This window comes from Sceloporus undulatus, chromosome 2 (assembly GCF_019175285.1).
Source record: "Sceloporus undulatus isolate JIND9_A2432 ecotype Alabama chromosome 2, SceUnd_v1.1, whole genome shotgun sequence".
In the NCBI taxonomy this organism is placed as follows: Eukaryota; Metazoa; Chordata; class Lepidosauria; order Squamata; family Phrynosomatidae; genus Sceloporus; species Sceloporus undulatus.
Window position 1 is genome coordinate 25,121,220 of NC_056523.1, and position 18,098 is coordinate 25,139,317.

Sequence of the window (18,098 nt, forward strand, 5' to 3'; positions counted from 1 at the left end):
AGGTTTACAAGGCGAGTAAACAAAATGAATTTCATATTTAGATTTTATTTGTATTCCAAAATGTGAAAAAATCCAGAGCACCTCTGTTCCCAAGCATTTTAGATAAGGAAGACTCAGCCTATGTTCCACTAGCAGTGTGCTATTGCAGAGCAGGCCTTATCACCAGTTGTCTTTGCCAAGGGCACCTAGAACAAGATCTCCACTGAAGATCTTAATCAGCACTGCATTCACATGGAAGGAAGCACTAGTGTGATTTATATATGGTAAATACTTGAAGCATTGGAATAGTTTTGTATAGGGTAGCTGAACTACCAGGGGTTCAAAGTCTGCTGATGATAGTGATAAAGGTGGTGGTGGAATGTTATTTGCTTTATCAAGAGCAATAAGCACATTCTCTTTGGATGCCTTTGTATCTGAAGAGTAGCAATGTCACATCATGTTGTGGGCCATGCTATAAGTTTCCACAGAGACAAATTTATTTAATTCATTTTAATTCATTCTTCAGTGGAAGAGGTTACCAGAGCAGATAAGTTAAAAACGGGACAGATGGCACAATAAAGTTTAGTTGGACAAGTGTTTTTATGAGTGCAAGTTCTTCAAGTATCCACCTTCAGGATTTGAATGGTGTATCATGGGAAAGGGAAAAAGGATAAACAAGTACAGTGGGCCCTTGATATCCACAGGGGATTGGTTCCAGGACCTGACTTTGGATACCAAAATCTGGTGATGCTCACGTTCCATTAAATACAGTGGTATAGTAAAATAGTGGCCCTTATATAAAATGGCAAAATCAAGGCTTGCTTTTTGAAATTTATATATTTTTAAAAGATTTGGATGGTTGAATCCCTCTGTACGGAATCTGTGGAAGCTGATGGCTGACTAATGATAAAAATGGTGACCTGGTCTTTGGGAAAGTGGCCCGTGTTTTGAAAGCAGTGAACAAACTCACTTTGCAAGATGTGACAAAAGTCTTATCCACATATAATATACATGTCCATCAATACCTGCCTACTCTGCATATGTTTTGAATTCCTGTGCCTGCTGGCTAGGTACCTGTTGCCTTAGGCAGTGGATGGATTGTTTCCCGAGCCACTGAATTTGCTCTGCCTTTTTGTATCATCATCATCATCATCATCATCATCATCATCATCATTGTTTATTTGATTAGCAACATAAATTTACATGGCACTTTACAGATACAATATACTGTACATGGGTTGGGGTTGCTGCTTAGTCACTGCAGTGGTTCTCCTGTGCTGTGGATACAGCTTCAACAGATGACAACAAAATTTAATATTCTTTGTGGCTCCAGGTGCATGGTAAGGACACCACCATCTGTTGCATATCTGTCATTCATGAACCTTGCAGTGGGGCAATTTGCCTGGAAGAAGTAAATTAACCTCCAGGAAGAACAGGTAGGAGAACTCTGGTTGCAACTACTGATTGTCATTGGATGGTAGTCCCTTATGGACTACAGCCAAAATACCCTAAAGGATCCACATCTTGTTTCATCTTGGAAGCTAAACAGGGTCAGCCCTGATTAATACTTGGATAGTAGACCACCAATGAATACCAGGCCCTACAGGGTATACAGTTGGCCCTTCACATTTGCAGCTTTGACTTTTGGGGATTTGATTATTTGTGGTTTTAATTAATATGTTCTCTCTAGGAATCGCTAGGTCCTCCTGCACATTTTTTTGGTGGTTTTTCCACATTCCTGGTGGTCCTTCACCCCTAATGCCAGCGAATGTGGAAAGACCACTGAATTTTAGAGGAAGGAACTGACAAAGCCACCACTGAGTATTTCTTGCCTAAGAAAACCCTATGAAATTCATGGGGTCTGCATAAATTTGTGGGTGACTTGGAGGCACACACACAACACCCTCACTCCCTTTATGGTCTTTATAGGTATGAGGTAGTTCTTCCAGTACATGTGGCAGAGCAGCATGTGATGAGGAGACAGAGACATAAAGTAATGGGCTATATGCAGAAAGCTGAAATGTACCATCCTAGGACCTGAGTGCACAATTAGATGGTTGTGAGAGAGGAGAGGAAGCTGCACATCTGGATGTTCTGTTGGTGCTCATACTTTTGCCTCACCCCTGCCACTCACCTTAAAAAGATTATGCTGTTATGTAAAGTCAAAAGCTTTCATGGCTGGCATCCATAGTTTTTTGTGGGTTTTTCGGGCTATGTGGCCATGTTCCAGAAAAGTTTCTTCCTGACGTTTTGCCAGCATCTGTGGTTGGCCTCTTCGGAGAAATAAACTCTTCTAGAACATGGCCACATAGCCTGAAAAACCCACAAAAAGCTATTATGCTGTTAGTCTAGCTTTCTTTGCTCAAATAACAGGGACCAGCAAGGAGTAGACAGCCCATGAGAAATTAGCCAGTGTTCCACTGTTGGGCTGTGATGCTTAACCTGCTTTTTGCTCACTCCTGACCCATACGGTGGAGTATGCCATCGTCTGCTTCTCAAAAGTCATATGTTGGAATTTTGGAGTATGTCCTGTGTTAATTATTACTTTGTGCTTGTGGGTGATAATGTAGTGTTATGAGGTGCTTCAGGTTAACAAGCTGAGAACATTTGCTTAAAAATAAAGATTGGTAGAATTGTGTTAAATATCTGGGTGGTGAATCTTTGAAAAGGCTACTTTTAAAGACTGCAGATGGTTAAGAATTAATCCCATTGTCACTGCATTTGGAATGTTTTCTTGGCTTTTTCAATCATTCTGGTTCCTTACAATATGCAGCCCTCTGAACACGACTCTCTTAACACGTCCATACCAACTTCTGTACATGTTTCAGAAATACAGAAATTCAGCACAAATGGCACATTAGTTTCTCTTAGAGGTAGGACACATATGCCATCTGTGATATCTATCTATCTATCTATCTATCTATCTATCTATCTATCTATCTATCTATCTATCTATCTAATCTCTTAATGCCAGAGGCAGCAAAGTTGGTATAATGGGATATAATTGTCAATCTGGGAACAGCTTGAAAGGCTGATAGCATGGAATTGTGTACTGTAATAAAAATTGTGTCCTTCTCATAGAATCGTAGAGTTGGAAGAGACCACAAGGGCCATCCAGTCCTATCCCCTGCCATGCAGGAAATTTCAATTCTTTTAAGCCCTATTCTTTTTGGAATGTCTGTAAAGTTTACAAGATTCCAGAAAGCCAAAATACTGCTGAGATTTTCACATGAATAGATAATCTGCTATTAGTAATATTTTGAGAGGAACCCAGTAGTAGGCTACCTAGGTTTTTTAGTCATTGGCATCTCTAGCTATTCCAAACAAGTGATAGTTCCAAGCTCTGGATCAATAGATACATCCAAGAGGTAGGCTCCTAGCATTTCTAATCAAAAGTCTGTGTACAATTATTTCCTCCACCATAATGGATTTCTTTTTTGCATTAGGAAAAAGAGAAGAAGCAGCAGAGGGAAAACATGGAAGGGATTCAAATGGAAGACACATAATAGCACAAAATAATAAAAGTCTTGCTTGGATGCATGTTAAAGCATGCCTTGGGCTAAGATTTTGTTGGTCCATCACCACTGTGCACTTTTGCCATAAACTACACTACACCAGACTCCTGCTAAAGCACCAACAGGAGTCCAAATTGTGTTTCCTTCCTAGCCCTCATAGGTGTAAGTAGGATGTCTGTCCTCTAATATTTTCAGGCTTGGATCTTTTGTTCTCTTGAAAGGTTAAGCAAGAGTGTATGACTCATTAACTGACATTTACACAGGCTGGGCCCTCGGTAATGAAACCACATTGATATTACTTTGGGGAATCACTTCAGAAGTATAAATCCATTCATAAGCTTAACCATGAAACTTCCAACGTAGTCACTTAAAAACCCAATGCAAAACACACTTTTGGTTTCTCAGAAGCCTGACTAAAAATATTTAGATCACAGTTTATCAGTCCCGATAGTGTATTTAAAGCCATTGGTTAAATATTCCTGTTTAAGAGTTCAGATACCTCTTCCTTTTCATTCCTAATCATAACTATTAGAATAATAACTCATAATAATGGTAGTAAAAGCAACAACAATGATGGTGATGGTACTGGACAAATACTTAAATTTTCCAGTCATCAAAATAATGTTTAAGGGAATAAGTTCAAATGTTTTCCCCCCGTAAATCCAGTATAGGAATGAACACAAATGTTAGTGGTTTCAGTCCAGCTCATGAGCCATGCATGGCTTAAGGTTCAGTCATTTTCATTGCAACTGATTGAGACTAATGGAGTGGTACTCAAACTCTGGTCCTCCAGAAGTTTTGGACTTCACCTCCCAGAATTCCTGACTGTTGGCCAAGCTGGATGGGGATTCTGGGAGATGAAGTCAAAACACATGGAGGAACAAGGTTTGGGAACCACTGAACTAACATAACTTAACAATACACTCTTGCACTTGACTACTCAAGAATAAATTCCATTGAGTTCATTGGGGTTTATTCCCAAATTTTGCAGTCTTAGTCATGATGGAGTTCATTTGGGTCCCATGTTGGAAGAAAGACAGGATAGAAATAAAACTAAAATAAGACCAATCCTGTTAAGTACCAAAATCGTATTTGGAGAATCCTTGAATTTTCCAGTTTTTGTCATAGTCATCAAAATTTGCATACACTTCTCTTTGGCAGTAACTGGCAGACATTTGGTCAGTAAAGCTTTTTTAAAAAAAATAGTTGGAAGAGAATATATACCATAGAATCATAGAATCCTTCTTTTTCTTTTCTCTCCTCTCTCTCTGTTAAACTATTGCATTGCAATTGGTTCATACGACTATATGTGTGCTGACAGGCTAGAAGGGCCAGAAATTTCTATGTCTTTCTTGGCAAAACTTGATCTAAAGGGGGTAGTAAAATGGATGATGTACTCCCCACTGTAGGACTGTCTGTTTAGCTTGCCAAGGAAAATGCGATCAGTGTTGTGAAAATGGAAAGAAGTCCTTTTTATCCAAGCTAATTTTCAGTAAACATATAAGAAGTAACAGTAGAGAACTAGGGAAAGGGAGTGGGGGATATACAACATTGTCATGATCAGGCCTGGGAGAATTTTATTGAAGAGGTGGGATATTATTATTATTATTATTATTATTATTATTATTATTATTATTATTTGCCTTCAAGTTAGGTTTGCAATTGCTTTCTGTGAGGCTGAGAGAGAGAGTGACTTGTCAAAGGTCAACCAATGGGTTTCATAGCCGAGCTGGGAATTGAATCCTGGTATCCAGAGTCATTGTCCAACACTCAAACCACTACGCCACACTGGTCTCTCAAGAACAACAACTGCTTATTGTAGGACTGTCTGTTTTGCCTGTCAAGAAAAATGAGATCTGTGTTGTGAAAATGGAAAGAAGTCCATATAAGAGGTAACAGTAGGGAACTAGGCAAAGGGGGGAGGGGGCAGATAGAGAACATAGTCATGATCAGGCCTGGGGGAAAGTTTCACATGGGTAAAGTCTGGAATAATGGGGTGTGGGGAGGATACAGAATCTATTACCAGCTTCTATGGCTGTAGGATGTCCAGTATCTTTAAGCTGCATTTGCATAAATTTATTTTGAACACTAATACAGTACTAATAATATTTATTTCTTAGCTACCTCTCCCCATGGATCGAAGCGGAGAGCAAGAACAATGAAAAAACACACAATATCAGAAACATGTAGGATCTTTGTAGCCCTACCTGTGGTACATACTTTGCTTCTCTCCATTGTGCACCCACTTCAAATGTGCCCCACTTTCAGTGATTTTTCTGTTCCTATGTGGTAAGAGTGTTGGACTAGGACTATGGAGACTGGGGTTCGATTCCCTGTTTGGTTATGAAACCCACTGGGTAACTGTAGGCAAGTCACATTTTCTCAGCCTCAGAGGGAGGGGATGGCAAACCTCTGAACAAATCTTTCCAAGAAAACCCCATGATCGGTTTGTCTTAGGGTTGCCATAAATCAGAAGCAACTTGAAGGTGCATAACAGCAGCATATTTCTGCTGTGGGAATTGACATTTTGCATTCCTTGCATGGTTTTTTTCAGGATGGTGCAATCTGAGGAAATTTGGAGCGTTCATTGATAGTGGGCCTGTTTCAATGAAAGATCCTGAAAAACTAGGATGCCATCTCTCAGAACACAGGCTTAAAATTCCCAGGCTGAAACTCATGGTGCAGAGTCAGCTGCTTCCAGGATGAAAAAAACTGGGGTGGTGTTCTCTGGTGTCAGATACAGCTGTCTGTCAATATGCATTGCTGCAGTCCTTGCTTTAAATGTTAGCATCTTAAAACAAGATTTCTGCACTGCTAGTAATCCTGAAAACTGGCTAAAAATTAATGAGGCATCAGTTGTATGTGCCTCCTTTTGTGGTGTGTGTATTGTGTGTAAGTAAGTAAGTAAAAAGGGATATGAAGAGGCTTGCCGGAACTAATGGATACAATAAATTATTCATGATCACACTACATAACCTAGAGATGTGAAGGCCTTGGGGGGGGGGGGACCTGGAAAAATTTGTAAAAATAACCTCCCCTCAAAACATACTTTTTCAGGAAAAAATGAATTATGGGATATTTTAAGAATGATGAGTAAAATGTTAGAAACAAGGTGCTTATATGTTTATCTCTCTCCCCCCCCCCCCCATTATTTCTGAAAGACAATGTAGAAGGTACAGTTCTATGTAAGACTGCATATAGCTTTCCTATAAAGTAGTAATCCATAGGCCAGTGTTGGTGCATGAGCCAATGGATGCCAGTTCACAGTGAAATTTCTGGAAAGAAAGAAACGAGTGTAGTCAATGGGCACAAATATAGTATTGGTCCCTGTTGCAGTAAGAAAAAATGTCATTGCAGTCACCATAGAACTAAAGCAATCTTGGTTATACGGTATATTCAAAGCACAAAGCAATCCAACCTTTTTATGCATTTAAGCACCATTAGTTCATAGATTTTTTAAAAAAATCCACTTCCCAGGATTGGCCTGTTGTCTCTCTGTACCAGGGATTCCCATAGAACTGACCCTGACAACCCTCAGTGCATATTTTTCCCCTTCATACCTGCTCATTAACTAACTCCAGGATAAACATTCCTTCCGACCATGAGCACCATGGGATATGACATATCCCATCATCCAGTAATATAAAGCAAGTATGTATAGCATAAATGACTAACAAGCATGGCAGGAACTGTGAGGGACTCTGCTTCTGGCAGAAAGATCCATTTATTGTGGTAGAATGGAGGGCCACAAGGTATTGGTTATTCCCAAGCTGTCCTCCACTTCAAATAGTCTGGACAGCCTTGATAACAGGCCCTCTGGGCTGAAATTGCTGTTGCTCAATGCCAGGTTGGTTAGTGGGGAAAGACATCATTGATCTAGGACTTGAACCAGGATGAACATGCTGACCTGGGTTGTATTATGGAGACCCAGCTGGAGGAAGCTGGGGGAATTGATCTCTTCCAGCTTTGTCCACTTGGGTTTTCTTTACAGCAACAGGTGAGGGGAGGTGGAGTTGCAGTCCATGTCCCTCAGCAGGTGCCCTGTCCCACCATCTGCTGAGTAAGAGTGTGTGTGTTTTGGAGGTGGGTGGCTAGGACAGAATAGGGGTTTGTTGGTGTACTGCCCACCCTGCTGCTCAACAGTCTCACTTATTGAGCTGGCTAAGTTGGTATCTGTGTTGGTGTTGGAATCCCCTGGCCTTGTTGTACTGGACTGTTAAGAGCAGTTCCGGACTTCATGTCCACCATGATAATCATAAGTCTGTCCCAAGTAATATCTGGTGCTATCCATGCTGCAGGACACACTCTGGACCTGGTTTTCTGTTCTTTGCAGCATGATATTGATCTGGATGTGGAGAAACGTTCCGTAGTTCTGTTGTCATGGACTTATCACCACCTGCTGAGGTTTAGACTCACTGGGACTTGGAGTCTCTGTAGGGGTGGGTAGGATGGGAGTGGTTGAAATTGTCCGCCCCAGGAGAGTTATGGATCCAGGTGGACCCCTCGGTGTGGGATGGAGAAAGCTTTGGTTGCCTTGGTGGATGACCTATGCATGGAACTGGACAGTGGGAGTGTGTCCTTGTTGGTTTCACTAGAACTCTCAGCAGCTTTTGATAATATCAACTATGCTATTCTTCTGGGCTGAGTCTCTGGGATGGGATTTGGGGGCATTGTTAAGCAGTGGTTCTGGTCTTTCTTGGAAAGGTGAACTAAGAAGATGGTGCTGGGGGACTCCAGTTCGATGCCCTGGCCGTTGGTCTTTGGAGTCCCTCAGGGTTTTTGTCTCCCAAGCTATTTAACATCTACATGAAATCTCTGGGACAGGTTATCCAGAGTTTTGTGGTATGATATCACCAAAGTGCTGATGACATCCAACTCTACCTCTTTTCCATCTGATTCCAAGGAAGCTGTCTGTTGTTAGTAATGGACTGGAGGACAGTGAACAATTTGAAACTTAATCTAGATGAGATAGAGATGTTCCTGGTCAGTTGTAAAGCACATCAGAGAATAGGGAATGTGCCTGTGTTGGACAGGGTTACATTCCCTCTGAAGCTTGCATGCAGCTTGGGTGTTCTCCTGAGCTTGGATACCAACAGTACATTTACAGAGTTAAAAGTAGTGTGCCAGCTATGCCTGTTTCTTGAGATGTCAGATCTGGCTACAGTGACACGTGCCTGGATTACATCCTGTTTGGACTGCTGTAATACACTCAATTTGGGTCTGCCTTTGGAAAGTGTTTGGAAACTTCACATGCTCCAAAATGCTGACTAGAGCTAATTACAGGGTGCATGTTAACTCTCTTGTTAAAACAGCTTATCTGGCTACTGGTTCGTTTCCAGGCACAATTCAAAGTGCTGGTCATGACCTATAAACCTATATGATGTGATTTTGGTCCAGACTCTCTGAAAGACTGTTTTTCCCCATACAAACCTGCCAAAGATCTATGGGGAAGGCATTCTCTTGGTCCCACCACTATCACAAGCTTGCTTGATGAGAACATGACAGAAAGCCGTCTCAGTTGCTGCTCCCAACCGCTGGAACTCCCTTGTGTGGGAGACTAGACTGGCCTCCTCCACACTTTCCTTTCACTAGCAGGCAAATACCTTTTTGTTTCAGCAGGCTTTTAATGACTTATTTATTAATTAATTGCTTGCTTGCAGGGTGGCTTCTTATGGGAGGGTGCTTTATTTTTTTTAACTTTTATATCCTTTAAATGACTTTATATTTTTTTCAACATGTTATTTCAATATGATGCTTCTAATTGTGTCTTAAAATAGCGTTGCTTTTAGCTTATTATTTTGGGAGCCACCTTGGGTCCTAATCTGGGAGAAAGTTCGTTTGTAAATAAATGAAATAAAAAGAATAATATTCACAATATTTGGAGTGATCATCAATTGAAATCCCTGCTGAAGCTGTCTTTCAAGCAGTGCATTTTCACTTGGATAGTTATTCTTGGTGGCTTCTTGGAAAACTGCATGATAGGGGACTCTGTCCTCCTTGCCACTCATTTACTCTGTAAATCCATAGAAACAGAGCATCAATTTGGTTGAAGGCCCTCCAGTGAATGAATGCTGGCAGGGCTGTGAAACATGCTGCCAGGACAAGCAAGACTCATAAACAATCATTAGAAGAGCAAGGAACAGAGAAAGATTAGCCTCATCCCTAGAGCTTGGAAAATATCACATATTTTAGACTACAGTGCCTAAAATCCTTCTGCCAGCATGGTTAGGCTGATAAGGCTGCAGGAATCTGGGACTGATAATCCAAAGAAGAAGGAGAAGAAGAAAAGGAGTTGTACTAGTAGTAATTTTTCCAAGTTCTGCTCTTTTCCTTTGCTGGGAGGGAGGTGCAGAACAGATTGTATACTTTTGTACAAAATATGTAGTATTGGTGCATGGGTAAAGGGTGTGATCTCCAATAACATAGGAAATAGTGTTGTTTTCATTTGTGTGCTTGGTTAAGCAAATTGATTCTTGTTGCTGCCCTTTGTGTTTAGGCCAGTTGCATCCATCTGTAGTTCTGAAGTTTCAAATAGATGAAAAAATGTCTTGTGACTGAGTTGTGAATGGGGAGGAGGAAGAAAGCTGTCCATTTTTGGAGGAAGAGTTGAAGGACAGTAACCTCTGTGGCCAAGGCTGCACCATGGAAACCCACCAATTCCATTCATGTTGCCTGATTTGTTGTTGTTAATTGCTCTTGAGCTGACATTGATTCACGGGGTCCTGTGGATGAGACATCTCCAAGACCCCCTATTATTGCCCACTGCTTTGCTTAGGTCTTGCAGATTCATACCTATGACCTTCTTGATTGAGTCTTCCTCTCTTCCACTTTTTGCTGCTCTCTACTTTTCCTAGCATTATTGTTTTTTCCATTGAGTTGGACCTTTTCATGATGTGACCAAAGTACAACAGCCTCAATTTGATCATCTTGGCTTCTAGAGAGTGTCTTTTTGGTTGTCCATGATATGTTCAGCACTCTTCTCCAGCATCACATCTCAAAAGAGTTGGTTTTCTTTTTATCCATTTTCTTCACTGTCCAGCTGTCACACCCATACATGGTGGTGGGGAACACTATAGCTTGGACAATTCTAACTTTGGTGCTCAGTTTGCACTTTTCTAGTTCTTTCATAGCTACCTTTTCCATTCCTACTCTTCTTCTGATACATTAATTCATTGGGTGGGATTTGATACAATTGGGTGCTCCTTACTACCATAGCATTCAACGCCCCTTCTTCTTTGATAACATTACTACATGTTGAGTCTCTCTTATCCGAAATAATGAAATCTGGAATACTCCACAAACCAAACATTTTAAATGGGAGACTGAGATAGTGACACCATTGTTCTCAAATTTTCTTTCATGGAGAAATTTATTTAAAATATTGTCTAAAACTACCTTCAGACTATATTTTGTGTTTAGACTTGTGTCCCATCTCCAAGATATCTCATTATGAATGCATATGCAAATACATGTATTCCAAAAATAATTTTAAAAAATTAATCCAAAATACTTCTGGCCCTGAGTGTTTCAGATATGGGAGCCTCAATCTGTATAGGCTTCAAGGCTAGACTTTTTGGCATGGTATTTGTCTGTGTAGAGTAAGTGTAGGAGGCTTTGGCCTTCCAGATATTTTGGACTACAACTTGCACAATGGTACAGCCCAGACTTTGGTGCACCATTTGGTGAGAATGAGGTCTCAGAGCCCTCTTAAAGGAATTGTGATTTGAGCCATCAAACTTTGTAATTGGCAGTAGGGCAAAGGTTAGTAATTGACCAGCAAGACCTAGGATAAACACAGATAATGTAGACTTGTGCACTGGTCATCCAAGTCATGCCTTTTTTGCCTAAAGCACCTCAACCCAAGTCCATTTTTTGGTTCATTTCCCCAGTCTAATTTTGGAACTCTGGGTCGGAGAACTTGGACTGAATTTAGATTGGAGTTTGGCCTTGCAAATGCCAACTTTTTTTGTCATCATTATAAAAATATAAAACATATAGATAAATCTCTTTCACTGGTGACACAGATGTGTGTTTCCATCATTATGCTGGTACCACAAATATATAATGTGAATACATCCAGTTGCATAGAAAAAGCTACAGCTCCACTGGGATTTTGTGACTTCTGTTTTAGCTGTTCTTCTTCTCCCTCCACCCACCCATCCACGTTCTGTTGTAAAAGGGATGTTGAACCACTTTTTATAGGGTTGATCTGTTTTGGTCTTTCTTTTTCTTTTTGCAATTAAGGAGATAAGTAACACTACTACATATTACCAAGTATTGGTTTTCATTGAGCAGTTGCTTTGTATAGCAACAGCTTCATTATTTGCTCTTGACTCTTGAAATGTGGCTCACCATCTGAACTGATTTATATATAGTTATCATTGTAAGAGACAGAGGACTCTGCAGATGATCTGTTTTTTCCCTAGTGCCTTTCTGATGAGAATATGAGAGAGAGAGAGAGAGAGGGGGGGGGGAGACTATTATATTATATTGTACAATTGTACTCAAAGCCACATCTTCCTGAGAAGTGACAGCAACCACAGTTTTGCTGCCCAAAGAGCAAAATCATGTTTGCGTTTTGAGCCATGTCCTAGTTACAAGCCTTGGAAGCACAAAATTTTTGTGTCTTTTCTTTTTTGTTTGCTTGGATTCCTGGAGAACAGGAATTTTGCAGTAAGAGAGCTTGTTTGCCAGTAGCCTAACCTTTAAAATGTCTGAATAAGTCTGACTCAGAAATAAAGATTGAGATCCTTTCCCTTGCCAGATACATCCTTGGATGTTCTGCTATCAGTCAGCTTTAGGAAATGTTTGCCTCTTAATTTGAAGGAAGAGGAGATGGAAGGTAATTTTTTCTACATGTGCAAACACCACTTGGATTAACATCATGCCATATATACTAATTTACAAAGTTTTAGTCCTGTTCAGCTGTCATGGTATCTCCTCCCCTCTGGCAAGGATGATGAGAATTCCCCATTAGGGATCGATCGCTTCTTTCAGAAAACTGCAGCTACCACATTTCTTTAACGTGTTGTGCAACATGGTGTAGCTATGCTTGAAGTTGAAATAGAGCATTCTTTAAGGATGAAGTGTGCAACAACTGGATTTGTTTTAAATCAATTCCTGGGTTAAAATAAAGACCGAAGCATTTTGTTTTACTGACAAAAATCTTCCTTCCTCATTCCTTCCCTCCTTTCCTTTCCATTCTTCACATTTCAATGGGCTCTTATAAACTGCTGAACTAGATGAGCAAGAAAGTCATTTCCATGTAGTGTGAAGCTAAATCTGTACTTAGAAAAAAACCAAGGCAATAGTATGCACAACAGCTACCCAGCGAGTCGTGTGAAGTGTTTAAACAATTTAAGCCCAGTGCTCACTGCTGGACCATGTAGCCTCCTATGAAGTATTCAAGGATGACAACCCTGTAGTTTGTGCAGTTATCTCTCTAGCCAGTTTCACAGTATATTTGAAGAAAGAGTCAAGATGAGGGCTGGTTCCACATGATTCTTATACAGACTGTAAAACTCTTGTCTTATTTTCCTTACTTCAGTAAACTTGATTTTTTTTTAAAAAAAGCCATCTGTACAGGAGTTTCAAGTGTTGATTGAAAGTAACTAATGAGAATTGTCCCATGAATTTCCACAAAGAATCTCTGGGGGTATGTGTGGAAAAAAATGAGGTGTGTGTTTTCAAATCATCTGTCAGCTTATGGTGACCCCATGAATTTCGTAGGGTTTTCTTAGGCAAGAAATGTTCAGAGGTGGTTTTGCCAGCTATTTCCTCTGAGGTACATATCTAATAAAGAAACAAAAAGGTATATGTATGTCATTGATATATGAGTGTGCATGTGTTTGTGTACATACACAGAATCATAGAGTTGGACGAGACCACAAGGGCCATCCAGTCTAACCCCTGCCATGCAGGAACTCGCAATCAAAGCATCCCCAACCGATGGCCTGTACACATTTGTATGTATATGTGTATTTGGGTTGTTGTTGAGTGCTTTCAATAGATTCCTACTTATGGTAACCCTAAAGCAAACCTATCACAGGTTTTGCTTGTTAAGTTGTGTTCAGAGGGGGTTTGCCTTTCCCTTCCTCTGAGGCTGAGAGAGTGTGATTTGCCCAAGGTCACCCAGTGGGTTTCCATGCCTGAGCAGGGATTCAAACCCTGGTCTCCAGAGTCGTAGTCCAGTGCTGAAACCATGATACCATGTTGATGCATACAAATGTGTACTGTATTTGTATAGACATGTATATATACACGTATTTGAATAATTTATACATATACATACAGAGTGGTGGGGTGATCTTTAGCATGTATTTGGCAGTGCTCTGCAGCCTTTCAGAACTGACTGCTTTTGCCCCAGCAAAATTCTGCTGCATCTCCAGAGTATGAATTCTCTTGAGGCCAACTGCTCATTATTTAACACAAGGCAGTGTACAGGCCGATTACCATTTTCCCTGGGAGGCACAACTCCTCTGTGTGCTTGTAAAGGATGCAGGAAGGTCAGGAGAGGGAAAGTATGCTTTTGTAGATGATTAGACTTGAGTTGCTTTGTAGCTGGAATCCAAAGTGCACATTTTTGACAAAGCACTTGCCTACCTTTTGATGGGTGGAAACATTGCTCTGTTGTGTTGTTATTCTTCATCTTCTCCTTGTGAGTGCTCATCGTCTGCTTTGCTCTCCCCCCCCAAACAGGAAGGAATAAGTGGTGAATTGTATAGCCTTTCAAAAAACTGCACATATATTTGGACCTGCGTAGATCACGCATCGGAACAGATGGATAATGGAGACTGGGGATATATAGTAAGTATTGCAGTTGGGCTGAGGACCATAAGTTTCCCCCAGGGGTCATGTGTGTGCCTGTTTGCCTATGTGTGTAAATGTGCCCTTCTGTGTTCTTTGCCCAGACAGCTGGGCACATGCATATGCTCTATTTAGTAATACTCAGCACATTCAGCCAAAGTTTCAGTCAGTTGATTTCCTCTGTTAGAGGAGATTGATACTAGTTGAGGGAATTTAAATGCAGGGCTTGGAAACATCACTTTGTATCGCAGCACTCAGTGTTTCCTAGCCCCTGCTGCTGATACAGTTTGGGAGTTGTAGTCCAAAATGTCATGTTTCCAAGCTCTGCTTCTGCCGCAATAAATGTGTTAAGTTTCCAAGGCACTAAAAGACTGTTGTTTGTTTACCCCTTTTCTAATCTGATGCACAAAAAACAATTGAAAATTATTATATTTTTATTCTGCTTTTCTGCTGAAAAGGCTTCTAGGACTGAAGAGCGGGGTATAAATACCATAATTAAAAAAAATTGTGTACAAGTCAATAAAACAACAGTCCTGGTCTGCTTTACAATCTAAAAAGAAAAGGCATGAAAAGAGAAAGAGATGGGAACGCAAGAGGGGAAAAAACAAACAAACTCAGACTTGAATTCTAAATGTTAAATAGTAGTTCTTATAATGGCAAACTGGAATGGAAATGGTTCCAGGAAAGAAGGAACCTGATGGTCATGGTCTTTAACAGAAGTGATGGAATGGCTCTGTTTCCCATGTCTTCCTCTGTGGCAACCTGATACATTTGCACCTACTTGGTGAAATGCCATGCTCAGAAGAATTTCCCAATGTTTAAAACCTTCAACAGACACAGACACACGAATTCGGTGAATGACCCACTGCAGTCCTTCCAGATGTCTAGAGCATAAGGTCTCATCAGCCTTATCCAGCATGGGCAATGATAAGGGATTATTGAAGTTGCACAGCAAAAACATATGGGGAACCAGAACTATCAAGTGTGCCACCATCTTGTAAAATGAATGGTTTGTGACAGACCCAGAGGACTAGACACCTTCTCCCCCATTTGACTCTTCTGTTGTGGTGATACCTGCTTCCATTACTGTGAATCAGTGGCAAAATCAACCCAAGGCACTGTGTGTGTGCGCAATACTTTGAATTAATTTGTGCTACATTTGCTTGAAATAGCCACTGGCAAAATATGGGCAAGAGGTTTCCCATCTCTTAATAGAGTTTTTTTTGGGGGGGAAATGAAGGGACACTTTAGGAAGGAGGGAGGAAACTCCTCAGTGGTGGCTAAGTAAAAAGTGGGAAGGCACTCCCATGTTTGGAGCATTGCCTTCATCATACAGCATACTGGCCCAGTTATGAGCCAGAGATGTGTATGAATAGCAAAATACACAGCAAAGGAAATCTGCTGAGAACAAGCGACAGAGCCAGAGCCATCTGCATTGAAGTTGTGCCTCAGATACAAGGCTGTATGTGATCACTTCGAATCACTCCATTATAAGATCATATGCATACTTAACAGAGAAGCTGGGCGCCAGCCCAGATAAATAAATTTAACAAAAGGTTTAAAAGCAGTTTACGTATGATTCCACCTCATTGTGAACTATACTTTACAAATTTCTCCCATGTGCTCTTGATAATAATGCCACATATTAAATCATGCAAGGATAAATTTCAGTTCTATTTCTTCTTCTTTTTCACAATTAGAGCCATTTGTTTTCTTATAGTGACTTGCATAATGGTTAAAACATGTCAAACATATTTCTGTGGTGATCTGAAAGAATTCTGGTACCTTTCCTTCCCGCTTTCAGATGACTGAACCTGTCACTCTAAATGTGGGTGGTCACTTGTATACGACGTCGCTCACCACTCTCACAAGGTACCCTGATTCGATGCTGGGAGCCATGTTCCGGGGGGACTTCCCCACTGCCAGAGATTCTCAGGGCAATTACTTCATTGACCGGGATGGACCACTTTTCCGGTATGTTCTCAATTTTTTACGGACATCAGAGCTGACTCTGCCTCTGGACTTCAAGGAATTCGACCTGCTTCGAAAAGAAGCAGATTTTTATCAGATTGAACCCTTAATACAGTGTCTCAATGACCCCAAACCTTTGTATTCTATGGATACCTTTGAGGAGGTGGTGGAGCTTTCCAGTACTCGCAAGCTTTCAAAATATTCCAATCCAGTGGCAGTCATCATAACACAGCTCACCATCACAACCAAGGTCCACTCATTGTTGGAAGGGATTTCCAACCATTTTACCAAGTGGAATAAGCATATGATGGACACGAGAGACTGTCAAGTTTCTTTTACGTTTGGGCCATGTGATTACCACCAAGAGGTCGCACTCCGCGTCCATCTTATGGAGTACATCACAAAGCAAGGTTTCACCATCCGAAACACGAGGGTCCACCACATGAGTGAGCGAGCTAATGAAAATACAGTTGAACACAACTGGACTTTCTGTAGATTGGCGCGAAAAACGGACGACTGATAACCTTTTTCCTCCTCTGTTTTTTGTTCACTCTCCAGAAGCGAAATTGCCATTTCTCAGAACCATGTATTTCAGTGACTGGAGTCTGGCCTTGACAGAAACAACCTCGGAGGTTCTCCTTTTTAATATTTTCTTTTCTTTGTTATGAATATTTATTATTTGATTTTTAGAGTCTGGAGAATGGATATGCTCTGGCCTCTTGTCTTTTGTCTTGTGAGAAACGTATGCATGTGCCTGCTTAACTTGTTAAGTCTCTTTTTAAATTAAAAGATGAAGAAAAACAAATCACCCTTAGAAAAAATGTTAAAATTAACTACATTAGGACACCCCACCCCACCTTTTTTTTACAATGCAGTTTAAAGTACTAGAAATCATATTTTGGTTTAAACTGCATTTAATTCATTTAATTCTATTGCATACCACTGGGAACAAAAGAGACTCCAGTTCATACTGAACGCCTCCTACACAAGTTAGAGTGAAATGAATGGAAATAGTATGAAAGGAGCTTGTGTTGGATACGTTCCCTCTGGATCATACCTAGAATTGTTCAAATGCAGTTGGAGGAAAAACTATCATCATGTAATCTAATCTAGTTTTCCTTGAACCACTAAACAAGCAGTATTATTCAAATGATTTAGTTACCAAAAAGTCTCCACTCCCTCCCTTATTTTCAAAAAATACCGCATTTGTCAGTTATCATGACTGTTTGTTTCTATGCATTATAAATCAAGCAACCAAATATTATGTGCAGCTATGAAAATACAAGTAGAAGTATTTATGTTGGTTCTGAATGCAAAAACGTCCCTGTGGTAGAACTCCTTTATTTTTTAATGCCTGGTGCAATATTCCCAAGTGTAATGCTTGCCAGCAAGAAGCTAATAAAAACATGAAATATGGAAGCCAGATCTGCAATCTTTTGTGTGTACTCTTTCAAACTTAATGTTCTAGGAAACGTAGGAGTAACAGAAAATAAAGCAGCTTCTGTGCAAAAGGAAAAAAGGGAAAACATTAATTTTACAATCATTAGCTGGGATTTCCAAACCAACAGAATTTATAAGGTTATACTGAACTCCACCGGATTTTGCTAACTTAGTTTGTAAATGGCAGTCAGGCTAGGCAATGAATATGAATATAAAGAGTTCCTTTAGGATGACCAGTGCCCAGCCCAGAGACCAGTTACAGACATAAAAGCATTTTTCACTCTGGCCCTTAGTTCTCATACCACATTTTACTCAAATTGGATTCAAGTAAAAATCTTGTTCAGCCAAAAGGGAGGAATGGCTTCTACCTGTATGGATATCCCTCCG

General features: G+C 40.5%; 1 protein-coding gene across 3 annotated transcripts in view; it reads left to right on the forward strand.

The window, feature by feature from the left end:
- The window catches only part of KCTD6 (potassium channel tetramerization domain containing 6), a 33,231-nt gene extending 15,537 nt beyond the window's left edge, over positions 1-17,694 (forward strand). For 2 of the 3 annotated variants that reach the window (XM_042447894.1, XM_042447892.1), the window contains exons 2-3: positions 14,193-14,300; positions 16,105-17,694. In XM_042447894.1, coding sequence (XP_042303828.1) covers positions 14,274-14,300; positions 16,105-16,791 — 714 coding nt within the window. In that variant the 5' untranslated portion in view covers positions 14,193-14,273 and the 3' untranslated portion in view covers positions 16,792-17,694. Of the gene's footprint in view, positions 1-1,249; positions 1,416-14,192; positions 14,301-16,104 lie in introns of those variants that run through there. The other variant, XM_042447893.1, reaches the window with a different exon arrangement.
- The last annotated feature ends 404 nt before the right edge of the window (positions 17,695-18,098 follow it).